Below are 12,778 nucleotides of genomic sequence, written 5' to 3' on the forward strand. Positions count from 1 at the left end.
GGGATTGAATCAGCGTTTGTCCTGCAGAATGGAAGGCAGCGGGATGGAAGTGGAAATGGAAGCTGCAGAATAACGCCTGTCGCGACTGCCACCACTGCACCACAAAATGCCCTGAAGAAAAGAGCTGAGAGAGAATCCAACTGAACTTGAATCCTCCGCCAGCGTGGAAGGAGCGAAAAGCAAATTGAAGTGAAATCTTACGAAACAGAACGGAACACGGTTTGCTTGTTTCCCTTCTCCTCTGCAGTGCTTTTCTTCCGACTCCCGCAAACAACCAAACCATTGAATATTTCCACTTTACGCGTTCTTTTCGTCATCTCGGACTCAGATCACCAGGCACCACAATTGCAACTGTCCACCGCAACAGAACCCGAACAAGACGACAAACATCACATAGCCAACCATTCAGTTCATCTTCGATATCATACCATTCAATTTTACACCTAATCCACAAGTACCACACATCAACGGCAGGAACATGAAGGACCACAGCCTTCGTCTGCGCCTCGTCGTCCGGCGTCATTCCCTCCCCGAGGTCAGAATCATCCACCACGTCCCACTGGAGAACGACCCAACCATTGCCGACCTCGTCGACCAAGTCAACGACATCATCCCCCTCGAGAGCCACGAATGGGGCCTTGAAGATTACGTGGTCGAGCTCCGTAACAAGGAGGGTTATGCCTTTGAATGCCTGCATTTCCAGCAGGTGGCCAACGTCCTCAAGGACGAGGAAGAAGTCTTGTGAGTTACATAATAACCTCTTTTCACCTGTCCCGTCATTCAACCCCTCTATACTTCACTTGCTGACACCCAACCCCGCAGTGTCCGCCCCCTCGTCACCGGTGACCGAAAGCGCCGTCTGCTGTCCGGTCGCGACCAGATCTCCAACGATGGCAGACACCTGATTGACGGCGTTCCCTTTGGCCGTCCCCGACTCAGGTCTCCCAGAGACAGACCCCCGGTCGACATTCCCCCTCTCAAGCGGAGAAGAATCGAATACGATACCATCGAGCGTGATGATGATGATGAACAAGCAGAACCCCTCTTCCTCACCCGCCATGGCGAAGGTTCCGAGGACCGCGAGAGCACTCGTCAAGTCCGCTTCAACAACGCCGACTTGGATGCCAACGAGGACGAGGACGAGGAAGAAGACGATGACTTTGTCGATCAAGAGCAATATGGTGACGACGAGGAAGAAGACGAGGGCCAAGACGAAGACGACGATTACGACATCAACCCAGACGAACTTGCCGATGAACTCGAGGGTCTTCAGGAGGCAGAGTCAAGAGAAGAGACCCCAGTCGAGGACAACGTTGAGCAACCCACCGACATTAGCCCCACCAAGTCCCAAAAGTCTATCGACCTTTCAGACATTGACAGAATCGCTGCTCTCCGCGCTGCTTTCCCCAGAGTCTCGGTCGGCGTCTGCGAGAAGCTCCTCCTTCAGCACGATAGCAACGAGAACAAGGTTTACTGGAAGCTTCGACGCAGGAACCGTCCCCACATGACCCTGCAACAGATGCTAGCCTATAAGAGACGTCTCCAAGTCCGTGGACCTGAAGGTGCAATTGAGGACGAACTCGAGGTTGAAGCGTCCGAAAAGAGTGATGCCGAATCCGTTGCCTCCTTGGTCAAGCATTACGATGAGCATGGCTTCCCTGCTGGCTCTATCCTTGATGGTTCAGCTTCCCGTCACATGGTCGAAGCCCTTCGTATGTCGGGTCAGGATGTGAGGCTTCCTGTTCACAAAAAGTTTGATGAGGAGGAGGACGATGAGGGCACCGCCCAGCCCTCTAAAGTTGCTGCTCCCTCCGACGAGAACGAGATTCCCCTCGACTCAGAAGAGGAGGGGTCAGACTTTGACCTCGACGAGGACGACGAGGACTTATCTGAAGAGGGCTCTGACTCTTCCAACGACTCGGATGCTGTCTCCCTTTCTGATAACGCGGAAGAGGTGCTGAACGAAGAGGATCTCAGCGAAGCCTCTGACGAAGGATCCGCTGCCAGTGACAGCGAAAGTGGCCCCGAGGTCTACACCACCAAAGTAAAGCCCCCCGCGGAGATGGTCGCCCCCAAGAGCCCCCAGCCCAATGACGAATCCTCAAGTTCTGACGAGAGCGACAGCGACAGTAATAGCGACGACGACAGTAGCTCAGAGGAGGACGCATCCAGCAGCGAGAGCGACTCCGAGGATGAGGAGGACGATTCAAGCAGTGATGATAGCAACAGCAGTGATTCCGATAGCTCTTCACGCCACAATGTCAACGCAAATTCCGATAATGATATTAGCAGCGATTCAGAGGCCGATTCCAGTGACAGCAGTGATGATGACTCGGATGACGAACCAGTTACTTCAAGTTCTAGTCATGCAAACGTTACCAAAGCTGTACACCAGTCCAACAGCGAACAGTCAGCTACCCTTGATACGGCCACTCTCGATACTTCAAATGCATCCAACGACCAACAAGACCAAATCCCTGTGCCTCCAGGCCAAGGCAAGAGCAAAACAAGGGCCCGGAACGCACGCCGGAGGCTTTCTGCTAGGATAAGAAAGACCGCGTCCAGAGACACTTCTATTATTGGCTCTACGTCCGGTCAAGACACAGAGACGACGACACCGGCTGACCTGGAGGCCAAGAGGATGGCCTTGCTCCAGTCACTCGGTCATCTTGAGTATCTCGGCAAACCAGCTGAAGTAGAAAAGCCTGCAGCTCCCGTTCCCGAGACTGAACAGCCTGAGCCCTCTGCAGACGACACAACCTCTGCCCCGGCTAAGCGGAAGACGAAACTCGACGTGGACGCTGGCCGCCGTATGCTGTTCGGATCTCTTGGTCTTAAGAACCCCAAGTCTCAAGAGGATGAAGAACACCTTCGCGCTAGCTTGATGAAGGGTGTCAAGCCATTAGTCAACCACCGTGTGGAGGATGCGAAGAAAGACGCCGAAGTTGCCGTAACCGAAGTAGACCCTGACGCTTGGCGCCAAAAGATCAGCTATACCGCCGTTGAGTGCACCGAGGAAGGCATCGAGCTCAGCGAACCTCCCTTTCCATTCTACCAACGCTGGGATCCTCAACAGCAAAACTACTGGGGCAATGGCCGTGGCGGAGCCTCAAAGCGGAAGCAGCAGAGCCAAGGGGGATACGAGGAGGAGGAGCCGGGTACCAAGAAGAGAAAGGTGTTGGACGAAGAGGAGAATGTCGTTTTGAACTATGACGAGGAGGACCCCGATGCCTATGCGGCTCAGGACCACCCGGAAGAAGAACAAGATGAGGAAGAGTACGATGAAGAAGAGGAGCACAATGATGAGGAGCACGGAGACGAAGAAGAAGACTTACCTCCTCTTCCCAGTGATTTGACCACCCTGCCTCTGCTCCAACCAGGACAAGCCAAGGCTGGCATGATCATCACGTGGAAGCAATTCCTGCTCTCCAAGGCCACCAACTGGCAACCTCAAGTTATGAACATGACGGGAACCGTTGTTGAGGTCTGGGACCAGAACGATTTGCGAATCATCCTTGCCAAGCGGGATAGGAACCTGGACGTCAACGAGAAGGTCTATGATGATGAGGGCAACCGGGTCTATGACAAGTTTGAGGTTCCGGAGGACGAAGATGACGCCGATGAGGATGCTGAAAAGGGGTATCGGACCATCAACTTTGCCGACATGATGGAGCCGCGGGTATTGCGTCAGTCAGAGGATGAAGTCTTGGTGCCGGAGACCCAACACATTTCGCCGGCGAATGAGGATGGGGCCAGTAAGGCCAGCTCGCGTACTCTCGATCATAAGGCACCTTCGGAGCCCGAGTCGCAAATCGTTCAAGAAAGTCTCATCCCTGCTACGGACCATGGAAGCTCTTACGAACCTCAAGCTGCGCAGGTGACTTCCGCCGGCAATGTCTCCATTGATGATCATCTCCGCTCGGAGACCAGCCTTATCAGTACCGGCTCACGCTCGGAAGCGGATGCCTCTGTGTCTCGCGACGAACTTCTAAACGTAAGCAATCCCTCGCCACAGCGTGAACAAGCACCCGAATTGCCGTCATCTCCCCAGCATGGTCTTAGCGCACCCCCGTCCGAAGGTCACAACACCCCTCCGCGCAGCTCCGTCCTGGGTGATGAGCTGCCAGACGTCTCGGATCATCCTTCCCAGGAGCCTGAATTCCAGGATCAAAGACCTCCCTCCCGTTCCTCCGCCTACCTTGAATCCCAGCGTCTTACACTTAACGGATTCTCTGATGGACTGGAACAGGTAGCTGACAATCGGGGTAGCTATGTTAGCTATGCTAGGCTTGAGGTTATCCCTTCCGACGCAGATAGCGTTCGTAGCGGAAGGCAGCCAGACCCAGAGTTTAGCATCGATTTGGGAAACAACCAGATCCTCGACCAGTCTGAGCCTGAGGACGAAGATGACGTTCCGATGCCAGGTCGCGATGATGAGGAAGATGTCTCAATGCCAGGTTCCAACCACGAGGGGGATAACCAGGAGAATGATAGCGAGGAGGACCATGACGAGGACGATCAGGAGGAGGAATCACAACAAACTACACCTAGACCTCAGAAGCAAGCATCACTATCCGAAGAACCTGCTAGCCCCGCGCTCTCCGACCTTTCAGCTTCTAGCAACGATTCCTTCCCCTCTCTGAGCCAAACCACCACCAAATCCAGTCAACGCAAAGCCAGTCAGCCGCCCAAGTCGACCCCCCGAGATCCCATCCCTACCACCAGCAAGACTCGCAAATCGTTGGATGCTGTCAACCTAGACTACGAGCAGGCCATGAAGCGATTGGACGAAGAAGAGTCCTCCCAGGAGTCCACCACAATGGACGATACCCAAATCAAAGTAGAGAAGCGTCGCCAATTATCCGAGCTCGCCCAGAAACTAGCCAGAACGCCTATTGAGCGTCCTACACCTCGGAAGTTGCCCTTTCGTCGGACGACCTCCACCCCTTCCAAACTGAACCAAACCACCACTGCCACCACCAAATCAAAAAGAACAACTCGGTTCAGCGGTTCCTTCGTCATTCCTGACGGGTCTCAAGTCGTTGACCTTCGGGATCTGACCAGCAGCCCGGAGCCTGAGCTGAATGAAGACTATGCTGACGATGATGTGGATGAGACTTATCATGAAAGTAGTCCGGCTACTAGTCAGAGTCAAAATAGAGCGCCGCCGTCCACAGCCCCTGGAGCGTCGGCGTCATTTGTAACACCAAGGAGAAAGCTGTTTGGTAGCACGAGGTTGAGTTCTACGCAGCTGCAGAGTCCGAGGAGGAGTCAGCCGAGTATTATCACGGGGTCATTGAGGAAGAACAGAGGTTCGGCTTCTTCCAAGTAGAGTTTGGGAGAGTTGAACAGACCGCTTTTGACGAAGGTAGAGGAGGAGATAAAGGAGGAGAAGGGTGAGAAGATGATTGGAGAGAAAGGTATCAGTGTACAAACAAGAACGGATCGGCATGTTTCTCTCTTTCAGTTCTTGCGGGAAAAGCCGGTTTTGCAGTGCATTATGGAGGATTACGAGGCAAGAAAAGTGGGACAATACAAGTTGAACATGGCGTAGAAATCATGGGACAAGATTGAAGGCGGGGCTTAGTGCCTGTACGGGTTGGGCAGGTTGATTACAGTGGTGGGCAAAGGATTATTAGAAGTTGCATGTTTGATACAGCTATGAATTATCTTGCTTCTTAGAGGTACCTTATCCACATATTACCGTCTATATTCATGGCTCCGTGGTGAACATTTCCCTTTTGTCATGGCCTTTCAAACTCAGTTTGTCCAGCTGGGTTCTCGAATATGGTATAGCTACTTCTGATGCGGTGGACTGACGGACTGACGAACTTTATACATGGAGAATGGGAGTCGAAGGGAGAAGTCGTGGATCATGGGGTTGGTGGGTTTCCGTCTGCTTGATGGCTAACGAATATCACGAAACATACGGAACTTCAATGGCATAAAGAGAGACTGTAGATCGGAGACGATTGAAATGGGAACAAGTTTTAGACGATCTGAGGGCTCAGGGGGTTTATCGATGAGTCAACGGGGTCCGTGTTTGCTAGGTCTCTTCGTCCTTTGCGCAGGTAGAGGTACCATAGCTTGTTTCGTTGACTGGATGGGGGATCCGGATGGTTCACACGGCAATACAGATACTTGATGGCATACCGCTCACTATATCTTCTCCTCGTCACAATCCCAAGCTCACTAGAGGTACCTTGGAGGTACCTAGGTACTTATCTCTCCTACGCTTTCCCTGCTTCTACTCACCTGCCTGTGCCTGTACCTAGAGGTAAGGTACACCATTCCCCCCTTCGAACTACCATTCCAAGCCCAATTCTCATTCTCATCCCCATCGAATCCCATCCATCCATCCATTCACCCTTCCTTCCTATCAGGTATCTCACTGCTGAACACAACCCAGCTCAAAACTACCCGTACTACTAGCAGGAGAAGGGGGACCACCTTCACACGAGCTGCGCATGGTAGTCAAAGTTGTCAAAGCGGCGTTAAGTCCTTCTGTGTTGCTGCTGCAGCTACTGCTACTGCTACTGCTAATCGACCTGCTCGATCTTTTTTCAATGCCGGGTGAGTTGATGCTAACCTGACTTTCGTTGGTGTTGTCACTGGGGTTAGCGCATGTGTTTGTGTTGGTGTTTCTGTCGGTGTTGGTGCCATGTGTGGTAGGGTTGCAGATGTTGAGGCCGGCGATGGTGATGGTTATTTGCGAAGTACCTGTATTTTCTGCGTCATTCCCCGCGTGCATAACAGGAGTAGAAGAAGTGGGAGAAACGGTGGAAGTGGTGAAAGTGGTGGAAGGATTCGAAGGAATGGAATCTCTAGAGATAGCCGCCTCAAGAGCAGGCGAGCTGAAAAGAGAAGAGATAGGAGAGTTGGGTGAGGAAACCCAAGAGCCGGGCATGATGGTTACGTGGAGAATAGGACTGGGGTAGGGGTTGGAGCTCGTTGCGGTATGAGGTTGGGGACTTGGCTGAGAGCTGGACAACGGAGATTGGATGGGGGAAGTACTGCGAGAGGAAGCCCAATAGCCGGGCATTTTGACTTGTAGGATAGGAGTAGGGTATGGATAAATGCTGGGTTGGGGATTTGAAGTGTCCGGGGAAGTAGCTTGGGAGTTAATCTGAGGAGTACCGCCCCGGCACCGGGAAAGTGGAATAGGAGGGCTCAGGGGTAGGGTCTCGGTGAAATAGATGAAGCCTTCTTGGGAGCTGGTTTGCGAGTTTGGTTGTAGATTGTCCGTCGGTCGAGGATATTCTTCCGTTGAGACAGTCCAAGTACCTCTTGGAGCGGTGAAGTTTTCGCTGGCTTGAGAGCTGGACATGGACTGAGGGTCTGCCTCTGAGCTGGATAGACTTGGAAAAGTCATGCCTGGGCTGGGATCACGGGTCATTCCTGGTTGGGGGTTGAGTGAAATGAATACGGACAAGTCAAGTATGGAGCTTTCAGCGGAAGAGGTGTGGGAACTGGGGGCTGAAGTGGGCTGGGAAGTGGAGGGACAGGAGGCTGGGACTGTGAAGACTTGTGGACTTCCAGTGCTGGGTGTCGAGGGTATAGATGGTGAGCGTGGCAGGGGGATTGACGGCGGTGATGGTGATGAGGCTGGTGAAGGTGGTGACGGTGGTTGTGATCGGGTCTCTGAAAAGGACGCGGAGGACATTGTGATGTGTGGTGGTTGTAGTTGCGCTGCGTTTGATAAATGAAGATTGAGAGATGCTGTCAGCGTTGAACAATTGTCTTCAAGGCTGGAAGCAACGACAGGAGGCATTCTTATAGCTCCTTATCAGAGTGTGGCTTCTTCATGGCAACTGTCGACCATGGAAATGACATGCCTTGCTCCAGGGAAGCACTACCTCTACCCATCAAGGTACCCGGGCTCAGTCAGATGCGGCTCCCACTTGGTGTTGATCAGACGTTGGTGGCATTCTCATAGGCGTCAAGTATTTGTCCGGTGAGTGTTCAAACTGGAACGAAAGCGTTTGAAGCTGAAAGGTTCAGAAGAAGGACGGGACCAACGCAAAGCTGTCATTGAGCAGTAGGTCACTGCCCAAGCATCACGTACCTTGGATCAAGCACGCTCAACAACGGTAGCTTCTCCCCCTTTTGCAATGAGGCACCCTTGTCCAACATGATTCAAAGGATCATGATTTCCAATTTCGTGTTACCTGCTACCTCAGCACTACCCCAACAAACGCAACTCCCATTCAGTATCTGTCGGGTCTGAAGCCAAACCGTGCCCAGACACTCGATGTATCCGGTTGTGGGCGTGGACTCGATAGCTCAAGTGTATGACGGTCATGTCTCGAACCAAAAGGCCAGGATCAAGGAAGTTGAAAAATTCTTCCTGGCGAGAATCTGTTCCTTTCGGTGCCGTTGATGACGCGTCTGGATGTTCAAGTCCAGTGCAAATCGCCATGTCAAAGATAACATCGAGATGAATCGCTGAAGTGCAACATGCAGAATCAGGAAGTGCCCCTGCATGCGGACAGAGGCCGGAGATTGACTGGACGTTGATGTCTCGCATGTATGACATTGAGGTAGCAAATCGGAGAATTGTACGTCGCCGATAAGGAGCCCTTCGTTGCTTCCGATGGTGAAATGTTGTACGCGGATATCGAGCCTTCCTTGGGTGTTCATTATATTTGTCGGCTGTTTCCCGTTATGTTGTTTCTGAACTTGAGATTCACTCATTCTTCACCCAAGTTTGGCCTCATCTAGCAATCGCTTCCCAATCTCTGCTTGGCCCTCGCTCTCATGTTGGCGCCGTCTTCGTGTTCCCACCTCTTCCAATTTCGTTCATGAGAAGTCGGCATATCGATTAACACCACCAGAAGTGGCCTGATCAAACGGCGACGCTGCGTCAGATTGTCAGTTCCAAACAAGATTGACCGACATCCCTATAACTTCTTGCCGAGGTTAGAGAGCAACTCCTGTGAGCGAGAAGAAGCATAAAAATTTTCCGCGACTTTTCATCACCAAAACCAAACATCAACACCTTTTTGTCCAAGCACAACTTGAACACAACCACGGTCCACAGGAACCACCTAGCAACCCCCACGAACATCCATAAAATCCAACCAACCTCAACATGGTCACCTGCACCACCTTCGGGGAGCCCATCCCTACCGTTCCCAGCGCTCCCATTCCAACGCTTCCCAAGCCGAAGCCGCCTGCTCGCTGCGAGGTCGGTGGACCTATCCCTACGGTCCCCAGCGCCCCGATCCCGACCCTTCCCGGGCCTAAACCTCCTTGTCGCACCGAGGACGGCGAACCAGTTCCCACTGTACCAAGCGCTCCGATTCCTACTCTTCCCAAGCCAAAGCCGCCTACCCGTCTGTGAAGACTCGGAACGCGAGGATAATTGCGAGGTCGTGTACGTCCCGGCGGATTTCACCATCCACTTCCAGTAGCGACAGATCGCCGCTCGATTCACCCGAGTTTTTTCGACGAGTAACTTCTAGTGGCTTCACTCGAATCAAGATAAATGATCAAGGAGGCTGAAGGATTAATTTGACATGGGTGGGATTTCGCTCGGATGGCTTGTCGGCCCTGGATAAAGCGTTCATGAGGAATTGAGGCGGCGTGCAATGAATAGAGCTGGCTCAGGGTAACTGGCGTGCTTTGGAGAACAGGACTAGGAGGTTGTCATGGGTTGGCGACGTCGAGAAGTGAAGTTGACAAAATTGGCCATCAAGGTTCTTGTGCGCAGAGATAAGGCTGTCGATAAGGGCAACAGTCCGCTTGGTAGCTTCCTTCCATTCTTGATTGAATGTGAGCTTGTCATGAATATCATGATGAATCGTACTTTCTTTCTCAACCACGTTTTAGCAGAGAGTAGAGGTGAATTTACCGATCAGAACAAAGATTTTCCGTTGTCCTCGAATTGATGTCCTTCTCTCCGTTATTGTTCAGTTCTACTTCTTTCCAACATGATTGTGCCCACCACGGAACAATACTTGACCTCTCACTGGCCTCACCTTTGACAACGCCCAAATGTGCGCCATGATGTTGAACACATGCCCGGCTGTCATCGTGTTTTTCTTCAATCTCCATCACGGCAGTTTGCAGGCTAGTTTGTCTACCTCTTTCGCTCGCCAACCACCAACGGAAGCAAGTGTCATCGACAACACCGCTTTGATAGGATGTCATGTTCATTGAAGGAGAAGTGATGGGAATCCCTTCACTTTTTTTTCCCCGGGGAGGATGCCTCTGGCTCTAGGTATATTAGAGCACCCTCCCCTCGCTATTGCTCCTTTCCCGATCCTTTCTTTACCAGACAATGCACCTGAATACTCGCTTTTTCCGCATCCAAAATGTCCTCTTCCAGCCCCGACTTGCAACCGGAAGTGATGAACAGCTCTCAACCTAGCATCGCAAGCTCGTCCGTCCCCGACGTCCCCATTACTTCCGGCGCTCCCACTCCTACCCCTTCCACCCCTTCATTGTCCATCGAAATTCCCAACACCCTCAACCTCTCCTCCACCCCTGCAACCCTCAAGCTCTCCGGAAGCCTCATCAGCGGCCACCCATTGTCCGACCACGGTGATAATGATTATGTTGTGATCTACTCCGGAAACGCGGCCGAATGTCCTCGGTCGTTTATTATTCATCTCGATTTGACCGGCGTCAATGCCGGGGATGTGATAAACAGGCAAGAGGAGGAGCAGGAGCAAATAGAGGAGAAGGGTGAAGAGGATCGACTCGACCGGCAGCAGCAGCAGCAGCAGCAGCCCATCCCATATAATGTCGAATCAAGAGACAGCCACGACCAGAGACACTTGCAGTATGTATGTGTACATGCAACTAGGAGTGTATTTCCTTGGCAACCGGCGACACCCTCGCCGCCCAATCGATGCCCATCGGGGTCACAATGATGAATCGTTTTACTGTAGGCAGTTGGAACGATTACCCGGATGGGTTTTGGGGAACTCCCACCGTTGGTGCACCGGGTGGGTGGAGGGCTGATTCACCGGAGGATTGACGGTCGCGGCCCCGGGCATGGTCTGTTTGATTAGGATGGGTCGCTGGCGCTGGCGCAGATGGAAGAAGGCACACAAGGGAAAATGGGTAGGACGGGCTGATTTCAGTCTCCGACGGGACTAGAAGGTAGATGAGGATAAGGGTTAGGTAACTGGAGCGATAGAAGCAGGCCAGGAAAGGAACCAAAGGCAGTTAGACGAGAAAATTCAAGCGTCTGCTTCAATTTCCTGCTCCACAGTTCCGGCCATTCAGTGATAAGGCTCAGATGGACTGGCTGCCCCTAGGCCATCAGAAGCCTCCCGAGGTATGTGACATGCGCGATGATCCGTGATGTTCGCGGCGTTGAGGGTAGTAAAATCGTCCCGGTCGAATTGACGGAATTCGGCAAGTCATCGACTAGGCCTGCAGGGCTTTGACACCATCCGTGGACCGCTTTCCAACGTTGTTGCTCGTCTGTGCATAAGGTAGGTAATGAACCTCCGTGTCTTCCCTTCTCTGAACGTGACCTGTTTTGCTTGACGTGAGCATGAACCACACTAGTCCATTGCCCTCTAGCCCTGCCTTCGATCTCGTCCGCGGTCTGTGTGATTCCCTCAGATGACCAAAAGCAACATGAATGTGTCATTGAGCCAGGACGCTGGACGAGGTATCATGTCGTGCGAAGGAGAACAACGCGAATGCCTTCGTGATTCAGATCCAAGGGGGTTACCATTTCCCCATAAAAGTGCCCCCTCTCAAGCGCTCATAAACTTCAAACAGAACAGTCATTTCCTGTGTAGTCCACTTGATCAAATCTAGGGATAGACACGAAATCAACACAACAAACCACTAGTCCACCAGTTGACTTGGCTTTCCACACCTCCAAGATGACTTCCACTTCATCAAAGGCAACTTCACCAGCACCCTCATCTCCGACAGCCAATATTCATCTCCAGGTCAACACCTCCATCCAGACCGACGATGAAAACACAGAGTCCGCCACTTCCAGTCCATGTTTCCAGAGATCATCCGCTCCATCGCCGTCGCCAACTCTGTCAAGCCCACCTCAACCACTACCTTCAAACCCCACAGCTTCACAATTGGAGCCCACTCCATCCATCTACTCCCCCCGCCCGGACCCTCTCCCAAACTCGGCAGATGCAACGCGAAGTACCTCCCCCGTGGGCGTTGGTCCAACCCGTCCTAACTCGCCAGCACGTTTAGTAAACGAAGACGAACCCTTTGTCCCAGAAGTACCTAGCTCGCCTGTGTTGGCTCACTCGGTACCTGTCCCGGTTCCGGTGGGTGCGAGGGTGGATGTGCCTGGATTGGTTCAAGACGTGGACACAGAGCCCGAGCCAGGTCAAAGCTGCGAGACCACGACGATTACCATACCCCCTACGGCTGGCGCGACTGATATCACACTCGAGGAAGAAGACTTGTCCGCCAGGTTGTCAACCAGCTTAGACACGGACCTGGACACCGGGATAGCCACAAGCACATATAAACTTGACCCCCAGCCTCATCCCCGATGTCCTCAGCACGAGCACCAGGAAGAGCCCGCAGAAGGAGCCTGAGTCGGCGGTGGTGATGGGGTAGCGGTAGTAGGTCTAGCGGTTCGGCTAGTGGGTGACAGCGAGGTGAAGGTGAATGGAAGCAGGACTGCCTTGCTGGAATTGGAGGAAGTATTGAGTTCGGAGAAAGGAAATCTGAGAGGAAAGGTAGAGATGTCAGAGGCAAGAGTGATGAAGGTACAAGGACAGGACACTCGTCCAAGCCACCATTGAAACAAGTCAAAGTCTCGACAAACAAGACA

General features: G+C 52.6%; 5 protein-coding genes across 5 annotated transcripts; 3 read left to right on the forward strand and 2 right to left on the reverse strand.

Annotated features, from left to right (window-relative positions):
* The first annotated feature begins 70 nt into the window (after positions 1-70).
* Positions 71-5,710, forward strand: B0T23DRAFT_372158 (uncharacterized protein). Its single transcript, XM_062836710.1, has 2 exons — positions 71-741; positions 823-5,710. The coding sequence occupies exons 1-2, from the start codon at positions 479-481 to the stop codon at positions 5,330-5,332; spliced, it is 4,773 nt and encodes a 1,590-aa protein (XP_062698061.1). The 5' UTR covers positions 71-478; the 3' UTR covers positions 5,333-5,710.
* Positions 5,711-5,996: 286 nt separating this feature from the next.
* Positions 5,997-7,657, reverse strand: B0T23DRAFT_435962 (uncharacterized protein; the record flags this gene model as incomplete). Its single annotated transcript, XM_062840555.1, has 2 exons — positions 5,997-6,504; positions 6,595-7,657. Coding segments are annotated over 2 exons (1,179 nt in total), but the record flags the coding sequence as incomplete, so codon positions are not given.
* A 1,060-nt stretch (positions 7,658-8,717) lies between these two features.
* B0T23DRAFT_308751 (uncharacterized protein) lies at positions 8,718-10,034 on the reverse strand (the record flags this gene model as incomplete). The annotated part of the gene is made up of 5 exons (XM_062834488.1): positions 8,718-8,858; positions 9,086-9,457; positions 9,639-9,720; positions 9,854-9,917; positions 9,950-10,034. 5 exons carry the CDS (start codon positions 10,032-10,034, stop codon positions 8,718-8,720), a joined length of 744 nt encoding a protein of 247 aa, XP_062698063.1.
* Positions 10,035-10,316: 282 nt separating this feature from the next.
* Positions 10,317-10,984, forward strand: B0T23DRAFT_307873 (uncharacterized protein; the record flags this gene model as incomplete). Its single annotated transcript, XM_062834443.1, has 2 exons — positions 10,317-10,790; positions 10,811-10,984. 2 exons carry the CDS (start codon positions 10,317-10,319, stop codon positions 10,982-10,984), a joined length of 648 nt encoding a protein of 215 aa, XP_062698064.1.
* Positions 10,985-11,275: 291 nt separating this feature from the next.
* B0T23DRAFT_410176 (uncharacterized protein) lies at positions 11,276-12,749 on the forward strand (the record flags this gene model as incomplete). The annotated part of the gene is made up of 4 exons (XM_062839395.1): positions 11,276-11,561; positions 11,884-12,412; positions 12,483-12,557; positions 12,599-12,749. Exons 1-4 carry the CDS (start codon positions 11,510-11,512, stop codon positions 12,747-12,749), a joined length of 807 nt encoding a protein of 268 aa, XP_062698065.1. The 5' UTR covers positions 11,276-11,509.
* Between the last annotated feature and the right edge of the window lie 29 nt (positions 12,750-12,778).

The sequence above is a fragment of the Neurospora hispaniola genome (genome assembly GCF_033458365.1).
Source record: "Neurospora hispaniola strain FGSC 10403 chromosome Unknown B0T23scaffold_1, whole genome shotgun sequence".
Taxonomy (NCBI): Eukaryota; Fungi; Ascomycota; class Sordariomycetes; order Sordariales; family Sordariaceae; genus Neurospora; species Neurospora hispaniola.

Coding starts and splice junctions, on each gene's coding strand:
- B0T23DRAFT_372158 (XM_062836710.1), top strand. CDS start 479: ATGAAGGACCACAGCCTTCGTCTGCGCCTCGTCGTCCGGCGTCATTCC. Junction 742..822: donor AAGGACGAGGAAGAAGTCTT/GTGAGTTACATA, acceptor CCAACCCCGCAG/TGTCCGCCCCCTCGTCACCG.